General features: G+C 31.2%; 1 protein-coding gene across 3 annotated transcripts; it reads right to left on the bottom strand.

Moving 5' to 3' along the window:
- Positions 1–1994: 1994 nt before the first annotated feature.
- On the bottom strand, positions 1995–11864 carry LOC105796893 (uncharacterized). Of its 3 annotated transcripts, XM_012626722.2 has the most exons (24): positions 11453–11861; positions 10211–10291; positions 9991–10090; positions 9822–9906; positions 9617–9666; positions 9162–9241; positions 8733–8792; positions 8191–8290; positions 8009–8086; positions 7674–7741; positions 7487–7555; positions 7324–7401; positions 7145–7240; positions 6230–6300; positions 6003–6080; positions 5802–5895; positions 5545–5643; positions 4655–4872; positions 4455–4569; positions 3638–3769; positions 3452–3559; positions 3266–3375; positions 3090–3182; positions 1995–2997 (listed from the first exon to the last, which is right to left on the bottom strand). In XM_012626722.2, exons 1-24 carry the CDS (start codon positions 11495–11497, stop codon positions 2469–2471), a joined length of 2637 nt encoding a protein of 878 aa, XP_012482176.1. In that variant the 5' UTR covers positions 11498–11861; the 3' UTR covers positions 1995–2468. The 3 variants fall into 3 exon arrangements, 2 of the variants coding, with proteins under 2 accessions (XP_012482176.1, XP_052484010.1); XR_008194235.1 differs by lacking the exons at positions 1995–2997; positions 3090–3182; positions 3266–3375; ... (1 more) ...; positions 3638–3769; positions 4455–4569 and having other exon boundaries at positions 4822–4872; positions 5802–5890; positions 11453–11864; XM_052628050.1 differs by lacking the exons at positions 1995–2997; positions 3090–3182; positions 3266–3375; ... (2 more) ...; positions 4455–4569; positions 4655–4872 and adding an exon at positions 4890–5056 and having other exon boundaries at positions 11453–11864.
- Positions 11865–18596: the final 6732 nt, after the last annotated feature.

Raw genomic sequence — 18596 nt, 5'->3', positions numbered from 1 at the left:
TATTTCCTGTAATAATTATTTTAAATTATATTTTTTCGGGCCATACCTCAAAGATGTTGAAGGAATTAAATTATTAATTAGAACATCGTGTCGTGACCTAATGGTCAGAGTGTGTATTGCCTTAAATGTGGCTTGGGTTTAAATTGCGCTAATCGCGTTGTTGTTAGGGCATTGCCCACCTCTTGTCATATCTACTTTTTTTATATAATATCTAGAACTACCTATAGCCCTCTCTCCAACCCTTAAATAAGAGGATAATGCGCTTCAACGAACTCGAACCCACAACCTTATACCAATCGAACTAAGACACAATTAGAAATTATATATTCTTTTTAAACCCTACTCGTTTTATTTCCACACATGTTAATATTTTCGTTTGGAACATTAGCTTTTAAATTTAAATTTAACTTTATTTCTTTTCAGTTAATCTCTTTCATATATAATTTGATAAAAAAATTATAAGTAATAATCTGAAAATATCGGTAATTTAATAATAGTATTTCTTTTCTTTTTTCTTACATAAAATATGCAACAATAAATAGAAGCAGCATACAATGTAATAAACTAGTATATGATTTTTTTTTACAGAATAATCCTAAACTTATATTTTTATTTTTAAAAAAATGTGAACTACAAAAATAGTCACTTTTGTTTGCCTTGAATTATATTTTAGTCACTTATGTTTGAAATGTTATGTTTTAGTCATTTATGTTATTGTTTTGTTACGAAGTGGTCACTCTACCGTTAAGTTTTGTTACCTCCCTAATAGCGGTCCTACGTTGCAGTCCAAATGGATTTTAAATGCTAACTTGGATATCCTACGTGGCAATCCAAATTAAATTTATTTAATTAAAAACCTATTTTCATCCCAGCAACTGAACATCCAAGTTGACATTTAAAATCTATTTGGACTGCCATGTAGGACTACCGTTAGGGAGGTAATGGAGTTTAATAGTAGAGTGACCACTTTGCAACAAAACGATAATGTAAATGACTAAAACATAGCATTTCAAATATAAGTAATTAAAATATAATATGAGACAAACAAAAATGACCATTTTTATAGTTTACCCTTAAAAAATGTAAAAACGACAATGAGTAGTTTATAATTTTTAAAATATACAATTATAATACCTCTATATCTTATTATTTTTGAATGATTTAATTTTGAGTTAATAAGATACACAAATATTATAATCAATCCATGTGAACAAGAAAGAAATCGGTATATACTTATCCTCTCTAAATAGACAATGTTTGATTATAATAGTTAAGTTTATTGTAAAACTAATATTTTACCATAAAATATGAAGTAATTTTTTACTAAATTAATTCTTTCTATACTAAGTGAAATAAACATGATCAATTTTAGTTAAAATATTATTTTAATAAAATATATTAATTACATTTTATAAAATAAAGATATGTAAGTTTTATTAAAATACAATTTAAATATTTTGTTTTAAGTACATAATAATTGCACTTTATAACATCTAAAATTTTGATAAATAAATGAAGGAGAAAGAGTTGTACAATTGTATTGTGTATATATGTTGATGAAGCATTTTTACTATTTTCTTTGTAGGCAAATTTGGGTGTGATGGATTGATTTTCCCTGTTCTTGTTTGCTTTGTGCTCCTACACGACATGATTATACACTCCTTTCCTTCGCCTCCGCTGAGTGTATGATTCCAATGAGGTAGAAACAAACAAGGAAAAAGACTGTAAATTCCAATTTGGGAATAAATTTAGGCTTTTTATTTTCTTTCCCCGGCATTAAAGAAGAAAATCCCCCTTCAAAAGTAAATTTTACCTACCTACTACTAAATTCTAATATACAAAGAGGGTCTGTCTATAAATGAGGTCTTCACTCACTCTTCACCCTACAATCAAAGAGAATTTGGCCCCTTCTACCCACAATCAAATATTATATTTCATCCCCCTAAACCCTCCCTCTTGTTTCTCTCTATAACAGCCACACCCACCACAAAATCTGAACAAAGGGGACACTAACGCATCCCCAATTTTACTGCCCATTCTGTCGGCTGGTTCACAAAGCTAATATTTAGAACAATATTTGATTTTTTTTTCTTAAAGAAAAAGAAAAGGTGAAAATTTTGACAAAAAACAGGTAATGTTCTAAAGAAGCAACAGTTTGGTGGTGAGGCTAAAAGCAGAAAGTCCAAAGCTCAGCTCAATGCATCAGAAAGGCCTGGTAGACTTGGCTTTTGCATATATAATTCAGTATAATTTTCCCAGCCCTTCACTTCCAATTTATATGGTGATCATCCGTCCCCTCCCTCCGACAAACAATCCGAATTTTCTTCTCATCAGCTTCTTGATTTTTCTCTGAATCCAGTTCTTTGGTAGCCCGTACTGAGACCCTTCAGTCACCAAGCACATGCTTCAGTTGAATACAACAAACAAGATAACAAGTGACACTGCGCATGATGATTCTCCAAAATAACTTAAGATCCATTTACAGTCATTTCAGGTGAGGATTTTGGTGGTACCAAGGGACAGTCATCGCCACTTAATTGTCTATTGTCTGAGGGGCTATGCAAGCAATCTGAACAATTTCTAGGAGGTTCCTTCTCTCTATGGCTATCCTCTTCCGAACCACTTTTACCAGAACTTCTAGGACTGCTAGATTCCATCTCTGTATGATTTCCCTCACCCAAGGCTTTGGTCCCTTCAGCTGATTGACTAGATAAAGGCATAGCGTTTGTAGTTTTCTTACTTGGCAGCACTGCCTGGCTTAGGGTCGAACACAAAGCCGCAAATACACTATCTCTTGCTTTGGAGCTTTTACCCAGACGCTGCTTCTTATAAGCTACTTCATTCTCATGCTCTCTAGAAATCAACTTCCGCTTCAACCTAAGGGTCTCCAAGGTTCCTTCATCGTCCTCTGAGGTCTCAGTATGCTTCTTGGGAGGTGGTCTATAGTCTTCATCATCCTCATCGTCCTCATAGTCGACCAGTCCGCCAGATCTTGGGCTACAAAATCAGAATGAAAAATATAAATTATGAACCCAAACACACCATACAGCATTTTCAGTAATCAACCTAGGATGAGGCCATTGAAATACCTTAATGATGGGTAGCTTGCAGAAACTCCATCAGATGAAACAGGTTGAGATTGTACTTTCCGAGTGCGAGATTCAGATGATGTATCGTCTTCACTGCATATGCATGCCAGATATAATCACTATAGCAGAAATGGATCAGAGGAAAAGCGTCGACTCATCTATTGATGAAAGCATACCTGTCCTCATTGAAATAGTCTTCCTCCTCTTTCTCCAGAGCACGCTCATCAATTCGTTTTCTTGAGTCCAACACATTAACATTAGCTTTTGTTCCACAATTTTCCAAGCACTGCAAAAAGATAGTCACATCAATGAAGTTTAGACCTAAAAGTCCCAGCAGTAAAAAAGGGCAGTAACCGGAATACCTGTTCATATTTGACTTTCAAGGACTGAACAGAAGCCAAATACTCGAACTTAACCAACTGATTCCAAAATGAATCAACTATATATCTAACCAATAACTTCACATTTTCCTGCATGAAACAAAGTTATTAACAGACAGAATCATCAAGATACTCTAATATCACTATACAGACCAGATATATATGCACCTTGCGGATATATTCAAAAAGTTCCAGGACTGCAGAGTTCAGCACATTGTAACGATTCCCATTAGCAACAAAAGCATCTATAACTGGTTTGAGAAGGTTTTTCTTAACAAAATGATTTACCAGATGTTCATCCTGCAAGATGAAAGCTTAATTTAACCAGTTAGAACATGCAATAGCTTTTACTCAACTTGTCAAAAATATTTAGCATCCATAAAACTGCTAATTTGCAACAAGTAGAAAGAATTTAAATATGGGAAAGTCATTGTCCTAGAAATTGCAACTTACAAATGCACAAAAAGAACAAAAAAAAACAATAATCATACAAACAAACATAATAGCTCAATGCTTAACTGAGCCATCTAAAACGACAATAGTTAGAAACACTAGAGGCAGGAGATGTGCCAACAATCAGCAAAACACAATATATGTTATTTATGGTACCCCTACATGGGTGCGTCCATTATATGGATGTCATAAAGGTGTCAAATAAACCCCTATCAGCCTCTATGTCCAATTCGAGCAAGATGTCAAATAATTATCAGACATAACTTGAGAAAAAGTGAAGAGTCAAAGCCACATATATTTACTACATATCTTAAAAGATAAATAGACCTTTAAACTAAGAAACTAACATCCTCACATGCAACTAACAGCAGTCAAAAGTGAAGTCAGGCATCATTCACATAGTAAACAGTTTCACCTCCAATTTCATCTGTATCAATGCTATTTTATTATTCTAAAGATGTCATGAGTGAGTGTGAACTATTCAACTTGATAGGATAGAATTTATTCTAAAGCTTAAACTGAACTCACTTACACGACGAGAGAGAATAGTGCGAACAAAGCGAACCGCAGCAACTACTAGGTATTTTTCCCTTCTCCGTGTAAGTAACAAAATTTTGTCTATAACATTGTTAAGCAGAAAATTACACCTGAACAATTAAGAAAAGGCCAGTTAATATCTTAGATTAAAGAGTCAAAATTTTCTAGATTATATAAAAGTATAGAAAAGATTACTTTATTCTATAAGGATGATGCACAACACAAAAGCAAAGCAATTCACATATGTTCAACAGAATTTCAGGCTTTGTGCTATTTTGACTTTCAACTCTTCCAGCACTGCTTGCCAAATTACTTGTTGACTGGCCAACCTCATCAGAAGGACATGATAATATTATGACGTCAATTAGCTGGCCCAAATGCTTGTCATAAAAAATATCAATAATGGTATCTCTCTGCAACAAAAACAATATAAAGTCAAGCACTTGCAAGAAAGAAATGGAACTGGTAACTAAAAAGTAGGAACTAGCAATGAAACCAGCATAGTGAAAAAAAGAAATTAAATCTTATCTGAAAGTTGACATTCCTCCAACATACAATAAACCAAAAATCAACATCCAAAACTTCTCCAGACGCAAACTAAAAAAGAATGTGGATTACAAATATTGTGATAACCAAAATATGAGGCATGAAAATCAACTGCTAATCTTTCTTCTGTCATGATATCTCAGTATGTTATGGTAAGCATCTCTCAATAATCTAACAGCAACCAGAGGATCAAGCATAAGGCTTCTGAAGTTTGATTGAGCTAGTTAGACATGAAAGTAGAATCTAGCCAACTTCTATGAAACCTCAGCTCATTCATCGACTCCACAGCTTGATGCATGAGAAGCTGAATTCAGCTTGTTTTCATATTTCTCATCCTCCACCATGCTAGGATGTAACTTTATACAAGTCTATGGTTCCCTAAGAACTGAAGTAGAGAATATGGTACATATTGTCGTGCAGTAAAGCAACTTAAGACAAGTAAAGGTTGGAATTTAGGTTGAGTGTAAGTCTATACAATATCCCATCTATCAAAATACAATATAACACCAGCACATAGAAATAAAGATCAAGGTAGGCACCTGAGCTCCTGTCAATGAGAACGAATCCAATAAACTACGAAGAATTTCAAGAAACTGGCAGTGCATATCCTCCCCAAAATCTGTTATCATCCCTTTAACCTGTGGATAAACAACTATATCAGTTCTAATTCTATCTCCACATATATAGACACATATGTAAAACAGTGAAGGATATTTCTTAAGTTCATCCAATGGTACTGCTTCAATACAAAAATTAACATCATATCATCAATCACTAATAAAATTAAAATGCATACCAAAAGTCCTAAAAGAGGAATCCCTTCCTGGCGAACAACATGAGAGCGCAGAAGGGTTGGATCCTGATTCAAGAATAGTATGAGGATGTCTGTCCTGCATCCATTATTGAGACCTATTATTAGAACTTAACTAGGGAAAAGATTACATGCTACGCTGGAAAGAAAAAAGCATATTAAAGAGAGATACAAAAATTGCATTACCCAGTTAGTACAAGCTTTTTATCTTGACTCTGCAGAGCATCACTGATAATGTCAAAAATACCTTCATTTATAAGATCCCTAAAATGATCAAGAAAAGAAACCAATTCAGCCATAAGATAAAAAAAATTTAATTGTTTAAAATATAGGAGAAGCGGTAGCTTTCAGAATCAAGAAAGCAACATGAAAAGAATGCTAATACCAGATGTCTAACTTGTAGAAAAGCCTACCTAAATAGTTGAAGCTGCTGCACCATCTGCAGGCTCTTGCTTAAACTACAAAATTCACGCAAGAAATATACCTATTGAAAAAAAAAAACATGATTGATACCAAATCAATTAGAATAGATCACATAGATTAAACCCATCGGAAGAGCCACAGATAACAAATATTCCAAAATGAAAATATTTGACCTTACCCAAAGCATGACCTTTTGCAACCTAGTAAAATGCTAACATCTAAACAGAGAAAAAAATTGCAAAAATCAACGGCCTAAGACAAACTAAAAGCAAAGGAGGCCTAAGCAAACTCACAATCTAGGCCTAAACATCAATTCATTTAACCTCAGTTAAATCTAAACATTTTAAAATTTAACTGAATATAAGGTAAAATACTAAAAGAAACTCCTAACTGTTTCACTTTTTTAAGTAAACCCCTATACTTTTATTGTACCCAAATACACCCTCATTTTTCAATTTGTTCCCATACAAGCCTTTATATCAAATGAAAGATTTATGTTAAGGGATTACATACAATACCAAATTAAAAGTTTAGGGTTTATTTGAGTATAATTAAAAGTAAAGGGCATATCTGGGTGCAGATTAAAGATTAATGTAATATTTGGGTACAATAGAAGTATAAGGACATGCCTAGACAAAGTGATAAAGTTCAAAAGCTTTTTTTCCTTTTTGGGGGGGTTATTTCAGCCTAAAATCTAACATCTAAATGGATAAAAGAAAATGCATCTTACTCAAATTGAAAGAAAAAAGAAGGGAAAAGAAAAAAGAGGGGTAATTAACTAAAGGTCAACAAAGTTAGATATCTTACAATCTGCAGCTCATAACAGTTAGCATTAGAATAAAGGAAGTAGCAATCATAACCAAATGAAAAATCATTATACAATTAAAATTCAATGTCATGATTACCAAATTCTTCTTTGATTCAGCAGATGTGGTGGGTGACCTCAACCTGGTAAACAATTCTTGAATAAAGGTGCTATCGTCCTTCAATAAAGAAATAACCTAGAAGACAACACTGCAGTTAAGTGGAAAAGAAACAAAAACCCTAGGCCTCACATATTAACAAGAAGCACTAAAAATCTTACTATAGCATTGTTAGAATGAATCATAGAATTGAGACTGGCAACTGTTGCCTCATCCAATACCCTCGCCAAAACAACATCCTGACAGAAGCAATCAGAAGCAAGAATTACAAAACCAAAGACATGAAGAGTCATAAGCCTTAGCCTTAACATTTAAGATCCTTACCTTCAAATAACCAACACGGTATGCCTGGTGTATTTTTGAGATGACCACCGGATTTTTAATTGGAACGGCCTGTAAAAGAATAAGAATGAACCTTTTTTTACAGAACTCCTGATTTTCTTTCACCTGATCTAAACTCCCTCTATACACCACCACTATAAGCAGCAAGACCCATGTAAAATTAAATTACCTCCTTAAAAACAACATGTTCTTTCAGAAAATTCCGATAGTGTTGCACCTGAGGAACATCAGGATCATCTGCAAACCAGAGAAGAAGAAACTGCCTTACCAAAACAAGCTAAACTATTAAGAAATAGACAAATTTTGGGAAATAGACATCAAACATAGGAACATTCAAAAAGGCAAAATATATAAAAAGGTTATTATCATAAAAAATAATTGTACAATATCTTATAACTACAAGCCCACATCCAAACAATCATATGAAGTTGCAAATTGAACATTCAATTCAATCCACCAACAGTCCCTGATAATAAATCTGTAAACAAATAGTGATATACTTACACTCAAGAGAACCAATAATATCCATGATCAATTCCTCCCCAAATATTTTCTCGAAAATTTGAGCACTATTGAGCAAAACTGTAAGATAACCAATAATATAAATCATGGATCCATGAATCAGTCATAAATACAAGCATGTTTTAATAAAGAAAAAATAGCATTTAAGCGAAAAATGTACTAACTTATCCCCTTGACTATTTTAAATATCATGTGAAGACCATCCATATTTTCCAAGTCTTCACAAATTCTGAATAGCTCCATCAGCTTCTGGAAGAAATCTTGCTGCATTGAGATCAAACTCAATTTAGCACGTCCGAACATTTAGAATTAACACAATAGAAAGTCAAGACAGATACTAAACCATAAGTTTGAAACAGAAACAAAGAAAACCAGGAAACCAAATAATAGAAAGCATAGCGAAAAATTAAAAATAACCAAGAAATAAAGCACATAGTTACATGTAGAAGAAATATGCAACATGTTTGACATTTCTCCCATATGATATGGAAGATCGCTGAGAACACAAAAGCTCAGAGAGTTGAGAAGCCAGAGGAAAATAAATTATTACCTTGATAACACAGCCACAACTGATAACTTAATGTGGCTGAATACCAACATTATCAATGGTTAAGTGACTGGCAGTTAACCACAGAATACTAAACTGCGCAAGATCTACATACAGAAGATATTAACACACGTAAGCAAGGTTTTAAAAGAAGCATACATCATTCAATATTAGTTCTGTCAGCCGCATCTGATCAGCAATGCCACTCTCAGTCACAGTCTGCAGGGGAAATTGATGAACAAAATGAAAAAATATTTAGACAGGTATACCTGCGCAGACTAATTTGAAGAAGCTTTCCAAGAAATATAAGCAGATCATACAGAAAATATAGAAACTACTAAAAGAAACAAAAATAGACAACCTACTCCAAATTACAAATAATTATAACATAAGCTGAAATAATTATAATCAAGACTAGCATAAAATAAATAACAACTTCAAATAATAAATAAGGAAGAAATGAGGAAAAAAATCATTGAGTGAAAACTTCCAATACGTTTGAAAAGGAAAGAACTCCAGGAATCACACCAAGCAACAAAAATAAACTTAAACAGAATGTAATCTAGAGAACGACTAGTTCATTAAAACCTTGAGGATTATTGGGAGAGTAGAAAGTTCCACAGCTGGCAACTCCCTCAACTCACTATTCATTGAGTGAAATGTTTCACCTGCGGTAATAATATATGAGACAATTGTTATTCATCAGGGTATTTCAAAAGTGCTCAATGATAAGTTCGATACAGTTCGTAATATAAATACATTGCATACTCTAAGAAAACAATCATTCTGTGCATCATGGCTGAAGATATGGCCACTAAACAAAAGAAGCCCATTTAATAAAGGTCTGCCTACATTTAAGGCAGAAGACAAATACATTATTTGATTAACAAAACTAATTCTCTTTACAAATTTTCCAGTTTCTAGAACTTAAGTCTTTGTTTGGACAAGATTGACTAAGGGAGTTAACCATTTATACAGATCTAATGTTTAATCAACTTCGGAGAAGAGTTAACTTCAAGGGTTTCCAAAAAATACAAACTTACTGTTGAGAGAACTGAAATGTATATTTCGTTGCACATTACAAATGTGGTCCCTGTAATAGAGAAAAAGGATTAGTAGAGGGGTAAAGAAAGGGAAATAAAGGTTGATGTCATAAACTTCCAGCACAGTGAACTGTAAGAAAAAGGATATAAAATTTGAGATCAAAAGCATTCAATGCGAATGAAACAACTTATAAACATTACTTACCATATGTAAGAGCATCCTGTGTTCTCTTGAAAACTAAGTGCTAATTCTGTAGTATACTCGGAGTCTCTCCATGATATGATTGTATCTAATGATAAACGCACATATCATGAAATCAAACTGATATTTTAACAAACAACAAACATTGCTATTAATGAAGGCAGAAGAATACCTTCTTGTTTTCTGTAAATGTCATCAGGGCAGATACGGTGCACAAGCAATGTCTCGTTGTCCTCTTCATCAAAAACATACAAAGCCAGCTCTTCTGATCTCTGAAAAATAATATACGCATTCATTTAAAAAAGAGAAGGATAATTTATTTTCGAAACCAAATCCAGCATATCCAGATTCAAAACAGAAAAACCTGAACCAGATAAGAGAATTGAACAGACCTCCAAATAATCAACAGTGACATGCCCAGTTCCTTGATCATCCCATTTACCATCCTCATTCAAGCGATAGACCTTTACTCTCTGAATTTATATGTAAATAATTTGACCAAAAGAAAAGGAGAGAAGAGTTAAATAGCATTCAAAGACTCATGCAAAATTCAAGAAACAAACATCAGAGACTGAAAATGGTGTTGGTCTGCTGTACCAGAGGATATCATTAAAACACTGCAAAGTCCCACAACATGAAGTTAGAACTTTAGCTGCTATCTGAGCCATTCTACTCGTAAGAATATATGATTTTCTTATGATTTGACCCAAAAATGTAGAGTATTTAAATAGCATTCCCAAACTCATTGGTAAAAGTCTAGCACACTAAACAACGATATCATTGCATAGTCCCAGTAACATAAAGTTAGACCTTAAATGTTATTTAAACCATTCCACTGACAATGAGGAAAACTTTTTATCCTTTTCCCGTCTGCCACAACACCCCCCAAAATGATAATTCAATCATCTAGAAGTATGAACTATGGCACTCAAAATAACAGAATACTAAAATCCGATACGAAAATTAGCATATCCATACGGGAAAAAAATTTTCCCCCAAAAAAGCAGAAGCATATAACAGTGTACTAATATTGCAAAACAGGATAAAATCCCAGTTAGCTAGAAACCTAACCAAAATAAGCATGATGACAGGTGCAATGAATTAATACTCATTTAGAATAGTTGGTACAGTTGCATACATCCTTTGACATAAACTACAGTAGTCATACTCCAAAAGAATCATAACTTATTCCAAGTTTCTTGAGCGTAAAATTGATTAAAGGCTACAACACAGCCCAGAATGCATTTCAGACCCATATTAAGCACCCGAACCAGGGGAGGAAATTCCATGAAAAAGCACAAAAACATGAACTTCAAACCGATTTCTCTAACAGCCCAAGAAAAAAGACAATCTGGCACCCCACTTGAAGCTAATTCACTTCTCCAAACACTTCAAACCAAAACCTAATGACTAATACTATGGAATAGATAAAAAGGGTCACACCTTTACCTATAAAGCAAAAAATAATTCAAAACTAATTGAAAGATTAGAACTTCACTTTGTAAATTCACATATCATTTCTCAATAAAAAAGAAGAAGCTATAATTAATACCCTAACTCATCCTAGTAGTGAAGTAGCAAAAAGTAAAACAAAATTCTAGGGTCCAGACGAGGACAGAGAGATATGAACTGACCTGCAGCGAATTGGAGTTGCCTTGAGATTTCTCTTGAGCGCCCATCGAAGCTTCTCGGTCTCCGGTTCCGAAAACTTTTCGAATCCCAAATAATCCCGTGGAGTCGTCAAGATTGAAAATTCGAAGTTAAAATTGAGAGATTAGAGGGATGACCTCGAATTAGGGCTTTTGGGAAACGAGAAGAGAGAGAAAAGAGCGGGCACTTGAAATAATAGGCGGGAGAGAATAAGAATTCCTTTTGGGAAGGGGATCAATAGAAAACCCTAACCACCATTAACGTAAGCTGAAGAAACCTTAATTTTTCCTCTCTTTACTCTCTTTTTCTCTCTTTCCTTTCCTTCTTTCTATTTTCTGCGCTAAGAGCTTGTCGTTCCCCGGCCTTCGATGAGTGAAAGGAAAAGAAAAAGAAAAAGAAAATAATAAATAATTAACAATTGAAAATTGAAAATTTGTTGTTTTTAAACAAATAAACAATTGAAAATAATTGGGCTTATTTTTGCATTTAATTACGTGTTTGCTTTCTGGTAATTTAAAATTGGTTTCCATGCAAAATTTACCCTTAAATTATATTGATTTTCTCATACCTATATATATTTTGTCTAAACTAATAAAATAAATTATTTAGTAAATTTTAAATTTTACAATCAAAATTTAAAAATTTTGTTAAAACATACTCTTTTAAGATTATGTATTAAAAATTAAAATTTTTGCAAAGAGTTTCTCTATACATTATGTATAAAAATCCTTAATATATATATATATATAAAAGGAAGGCACAAATATCTTTTTCCTCGCGATAAAAGTGTTTTCTTTTTTATATTTTTAAAAATGATTAATTTTTGTTTTAGTCTTTTATTATGTACAAATTTAAGATTTAATCTCTATATTTAATTTTAACATAATTTTATCTCTATATTTTTATAATGTTATTAATTAATCCAAATAATTAATAGTGTTAACTTTTAATTAAAATATTTCGTAGTTATATATAATTCGAATGTTTGGTGTTTAGATTTTAATATTCGATCATCACATAATCTCACATTACAGTCATCTCGTAATATATGATGTAATCTCATTACACTCATCCCTTAAGAAATCATAGATTACTAGTGTAATCTTAAATTTTGGACCAATTTACATTTTAATTTTATTATTCGATCAATTTAGGCTTTTTTTCTTAAATAAAGTTTAAGAATAATTAAAATAAACAATATTTTTTTAATAGTGAACCAGTAAATATCATGTATTACAATTATATTCATTGTACTTTATTAAATAATTTGTTTATTAATATATTAATTATGATTATAATTCTTGTAACACCCCTAATTCGAATTCGTTGCTGTAACAGGATTATGGAGCATTACCGGAGTTTACAAATTAATTATCAGACATATCATTTCATCTAGCATTCATATTAGAAACCAATCAAAATCATACATATTGTCCCTTAAACGAGCCCTCGAGGCCCAAATTATGGATTAAAAATAAATAGGGACTAAATCGAAGAATCAAAAAAAATTTCAAAAAATATTTAAAATTTTCAACACTGCAGGGGTCACACGGCCGTGTCACCTGACCGTGTGTCATACATGGTTGAGACACACACTCGTGTCTCTACCCGTGTGGATGAAAATAGGCCATTTTACAAACCTTATTTCTCACCCAATTCTATGTCAATCTACAATTAACATTACACATATCAACAAGTCATAATTAGACATCCAAAACAAGCCAAAATAAGTGGCTAACCCAACAAATTATGTATAGACCATCATTAAACAAAATACCTATACATACCATTATAACCAAAATCAAAACATTCAAAAGTACCGATAGAGCCGATGGATAGTGTGATACAACTCCAACAAGCTTCCAACCCACTCGAGCTTCCAACCCAATCAAGCTTCTGATAATCTGAAAAGTAAAAGGAAAACAAATACATAAGTAATGAATGATTAGTAAGCTCGTATAAACTTTAATCACAATACTTCTTTTCAAAAATGAAATTTAAACATATCAAGAATAGTCCAATATTGATACCTCAATACTCATGAAGTTGTATTTAACATCTCATTAAGTGAATAAATGCACAGTATCACTTATACATATTATTCCTGGCATAGTAGGATTTTAAACAACTTTAACTCTTCCAAATTTCTTTATTTTTCATTTGCGTTTTTTTACTTTCCACATTCATTCTGTATGCATAACACACCATTCATAAGCATATCATTCCATCATATCTACAAGCTAGTGCATTTAAACATAGACATTTTTTCAAATTAATCACATGGTAAATCATTTCATAAGAAATTGCATAACTTAAACTTTACCACTCTTTCATAAGCACAAATATATTTTCATCTGAGCACTTACCATTTCAATGCATCTTATAATTAAACATGTTACCATTCAACCAATAATTTGGCACTTGCCTAAGCATCAAACAACAACACTTGTTAGCGTACTCGAACATATTTCATATAATTTCAACATCGATAACCTTATTATCTCAACATGTCACACTTGAATTTATTACTCGTCTCAGTTTACATAATTTTCATGTTTCAACATATCAAGATATTGATATATATATTCATTTCATGATACATATCATCTTTTACTGTTTCTTCATATACATATATCATCCTAGACAACTCCCGATAACTTACCATTCGAAGAACGACTTACGGATATGAGTACAATCATTTTCAGAAGCCCGAAGGCTAAACTGAAGCACATAAGTGCTAAACAGAAACCCGTAAGGATCGAACGGAAGCTCATAAGAGCTGAACGGAAACCCATAAGGGTTAATTAGAAGCTCAAAATAGCTGAACGGAAACCCATAAGGGTTAAACAGAAGCTCAAAAGAGCTAAACGGAAACCCAATAGGGTTAAACAAAAACTCATATGAGTTAACTGAAGCTCATGGAGCTAAACGGAAAGTAAACACGAAAGTTGGCAACAAATGTTGAACCTCAGTTTACTTGGGTAAATTATCGTCGATTCTTCCTTCGCCACACAATAATCGTACTTAATCCCACATTCCACTTTAGCCAAATGTTCATTTCAATTCATAATTTAACAATAATTCATTTTTCAACAATATGCTAAATACATAATAAATTTAGTAACATTTCATTCAATTTCATAATTTTAACAATAAATTTTATTTTCAACAATAGGTATGAATAAATACATAATACCATTCATCAATTTAATATGTAAACATTAAATTTTAACCATACAAACTTACGAATTGAATTGAAATATTTGTAGGAGTTCAGGGCTATTCCACTATTTTTCCTTTTTCACGAGTATCTTTAGAATCTTATTCTAAAATATAAAATTTCTTATTTATTAGCATATATTTCAGTTCCAATTCATTTCACAATTTATACCCTTCAATTTTAAATTTACACAATTATCTCAACTTTTACAACTTTTACAATTTAGTCCCTCAACTAGTTAATCTATCAAATCAATTATTTTTCTCGATTAATAATTTATCCAAATATTGTAGGCTATCATACAACCCTTAATAAAACAGAAATTTAATACCAAACCCTAATATTTTAACTATTTTCACAATTTGATACTAACATCAATATTTAACAAAATCACTTTATATTATAATCACACAACAAAATTAATGCTCTAAACTCACTTGATATTAATAATTTCTTTCAATACATTAATTTAGACAATAAAAAATTTATTTCATGCAACTTTGGTCTTTTTACATTTTTAAAAATTGCCCTAAAATTTTACTTTTATTCAATTTAGTCCATGAGCCTAAAACATGCAAATTATCCATTTTAATGTAAACCCATGCTAGCTTAATATTCATATATATATCTTCTCCTCCTTTCCATTCCACATCCTTAATGTATATAACATTATCTATAATCCCACTATTTACTTATATGTTCATTCAAAGCTGTCCACTTGAGTCATAGTCACTAAATTATTTATATCTTGAGCTACGAAATTCTAAATTAAGAACCACTTGATGCTTTTGAAACTAGACTCAAATATTTTTCTACCATAAAAAATTCAAAATTTATAATTAAGCCAAAAAGTACAGTAAAATCTTCAAATTTATCCCTGTTCTGCTGGTTGACAGCTTCGACCTTTCTTTACTAAAAATTAATTATCTTTTAGTACGGGGTTTGGATGATGTTTCCATTTGTTTTTCTTGAAAACAAACTCATTAAGAATTTAAAAATATAAATTTAAACCCCTAATTATTTTTTTTACAAATTTTTATGATTTTCCAAAGTCAGAACAGGGGAACCCGAAATCATTCTAACCTTGTCTCACAAAATTTATTATATCTCATAATTTACAATTCCATTGTTTAAACTGTTTCTTTTATGAAAAACTAGACTCAATAAAATTTAATTTCATATTTTATTCAACCGCTAATTCGATTTCCACAATTTTGGTGATTTTCAAATTTAAACCATTGTTGTTGTCCGAAACTATTTTAATGCTAATTTTACTCTTTCATGGTTCTTTGTATTAACTTTCATTTAGACAAACATAATCATTATACTTTTAATTATTGTCCAATTTAATCCTTAAAACTCACTTATCATCAACTTTTTTATAACTTCTCTTATTTCCATTATAAATTTTACAAGTTTACAATTTAATTCCTAATATCTTGAAAATTCATTATTTACTATAATTTCACTTTAACATCACTTTGTAACTAATTCACTAACACTCAACATTCCATTTAAACTTCCTAACACAATATTTTATTTCACACATCAACTTTTGTACACTTTACAATTTAGTCCTTATTACATTAACATTCAAATTCACATAACCTATTTTGTTTACTTTACAATTTATTCTCTTTTCTACTACTTCAATATACCATTTTAATTTTATACATAATATTAGCACATTCACAATTAATTAAACTAATTTAGCATACTCTATACTTGATTAAAATTAAATAAAGTAAATTTCTTGAAGTACTTACCTTGTCCCTTTAATTTCCTCACTTTTTCTACCATTTTCTCCACTTTCACTTCCAATTTCTCTCTTCCAAGATGGTATTTTAACTCTCTAGTGTCTCTACTTCACTTCTTCTTTTGGGTGGTTATGAAAATTTTCAAAGAATTTGAGAGAAAAAATGAGATTTCATAGTAAAGGACCAAATTGTAAAGAAAAGAAAATTTCTTTTCTTTCTCTTCTTCTCACGTAGTAGTATGGAAAGATGAAGAGAATTCTTCATCATTCTTTGCTTTTATACTAAATATAATAATAATATAATTAAAAATCAAGTCAAAATATTAATAAACTATTATTTATTTATTTGATTTTAATCTAAAATATCACCAACATCATCATTACTCTTCAAAATTATCTTTCTTGCTAAATGACTATTTTACCCTTTATGATCTTTTAAAATTTCATCCTTGAGTCATCACTTAATTTGGTAAAATTACGATTTAGTCCCTCATAATTCTTCACCTATTAAAATTGGTCCTAAGTCATCCATTTTCCTTAGTCTCTAGATCCTTCCACCCTTAAAATATTTGCACTATTAGTCCTTTAACTTTTTCATATTTACACTTTAACTCTTTAAAATTTGAGTATTTACTCTTGGCCACAAAACTTCTTACTTTTGCGATTTAGTCCTTTCTTGAATTAATATATCATAATATACTTCCCAATGTTGACATAACTCAAAATTTCCCTTTTTGTCACTTTATTTCTTTACTTTACTATATCAAGGATAATATCTTACTTTATTCTTGTAGTAATTTTCGGGTATTACAATTATAATTATGGTTGGTGTTACAATCACTTTTAATGAATTATTATAATTATGATCTATAAATTTGTTTCAACACCAGATTCTATAACAAGGACAATTGAGTAAAAGATGCCTCTAAGCAATCTTACATTTCGTCAACCAAACATCTCAATCTTACATTCCAGCAAAATAAACCAAACAAGTTAATCTCACATTCCACCCGTAACGTTACATTTTCATAATTTTATTACAAAACGTAATCTAATATTAAGCAAACCAAATGCCCCCTACGAGCTTTAGAGATAAACATGGAACATTTCATTTCTTTTAAGGTTGCATTTTTTTTACATTATAAGACAACGGTAAAATTATAATTTTGACCACTAAACTATGCTGAAAGCTAAGATTTAATATATATTTAACCGTTGACATAATTCAGTGCTTCTACTTTTGTGATACCTTAAATAGTTAATATTGTTAACTATTTCAATCCGTCAGTTTTTGTTAAAAATACTACTCCAATAAAAATAATCATTTTATCATAACTAGTTCGGATGAGTATTTTTAAGAAAATAACCCCAATCAACATTCTCAACCGTTATTTTTATTGTTATATAATTACTAATAATGATAATTATAATTGACCAAAATTTTAAATCTGAAAACTCTATGAACTCAAATCCTGAAAATAAAAATGGATGACTAAATTATAAATGTATGAAAGATATAAGAACTTAGATGAGAAGCTAAAACGCATGTTAGTTAAACAATAATTAATAATAAGCTTTTGAACTCTTATCCATGCCGCCATCCAATAAAAATCGCACAACGATTCGTTAAAACGAGTACCGAATTTGTATTTGACACGAAAGAACGCAGCATCGAAAGGTAGTTTTAATAACGTCATCTGCCACGTGAAGACATCTGAATGGTTGATTTTAAGGTACGGTTATAGTGGTGAAATGACGGGTAAAGGAAATTGCGTTAAATTGTCAGAAACAGTAGGAAAATTAAGGTGGAAAGACAAAAAACAAAGTCACAAATTTCCTCATCATTACTTTGTTTGAAGTTAAATATAATAAAACAGAAAAAATAAGTTACGTCGTGATGATGGATTGATGATAATGATGATGATGAAGTCATACCATGTCATAATCAGGCATATAGACTTTTGAAACATTTAAGGTGTTTTTTTAGATTCGTTTAAATTCTATGGCTATGGTTGAATGGAAGCCTGGAAGGGAAGGAGTGGGAACTCAAATTTTTTAATTTAATGATTAAATTACAAATAGTTGACTTCCAATGAATTTTTAATATGAAATTAAATTTAAGTGAGATTGATTTCAATAGAGGAAAATTTGA

The sequence above is a fragment of the Gossypium raimondii genome, chromosome 3, assembly GCF_025698545.1.
Source record: "Gossypium raimondii isolate GPD5lz chromosome 3, ASM2569854v1, whole genome shotgun sequence".
Lineage (NCBI taxonomy): Eukaryota > Viridiplantae > Streptophyta > Magnoliopsida > Malvales > Malvaceae > Gossypium > Gossypium raimondii.
This window is presented reverse-complemented; position numbering and strand designations above follow the sequence as displayed.

What these genes read in the sequence shown, in the direction of transcription:
- LOC105796893 (XM_012626722.2), bottom strand. Translation starts at nt 11,497, where the DNA reads ATGGGCGCTCAAGAGAAATCTCAAGGCAACTCCAATTCGCTGCAG. An exon ending in TAAAATAGTCAAGGGGATAA is followed by an intron (nt 8,087 to 8,190) that starts GTTAGTACATTT and finishes GTTATCTTACAG; the next exon opens with TTTTGCTCAATAGTGCTCAA. An exon ending in GACTATTTCAATGAGGACAG is followed by an intron (nt 3,183 to 3,265) that starts GTATGCTTTCAT and finishes ATGCATATGCAG; the next exon opens with TGAAGACGATACATCATCTG.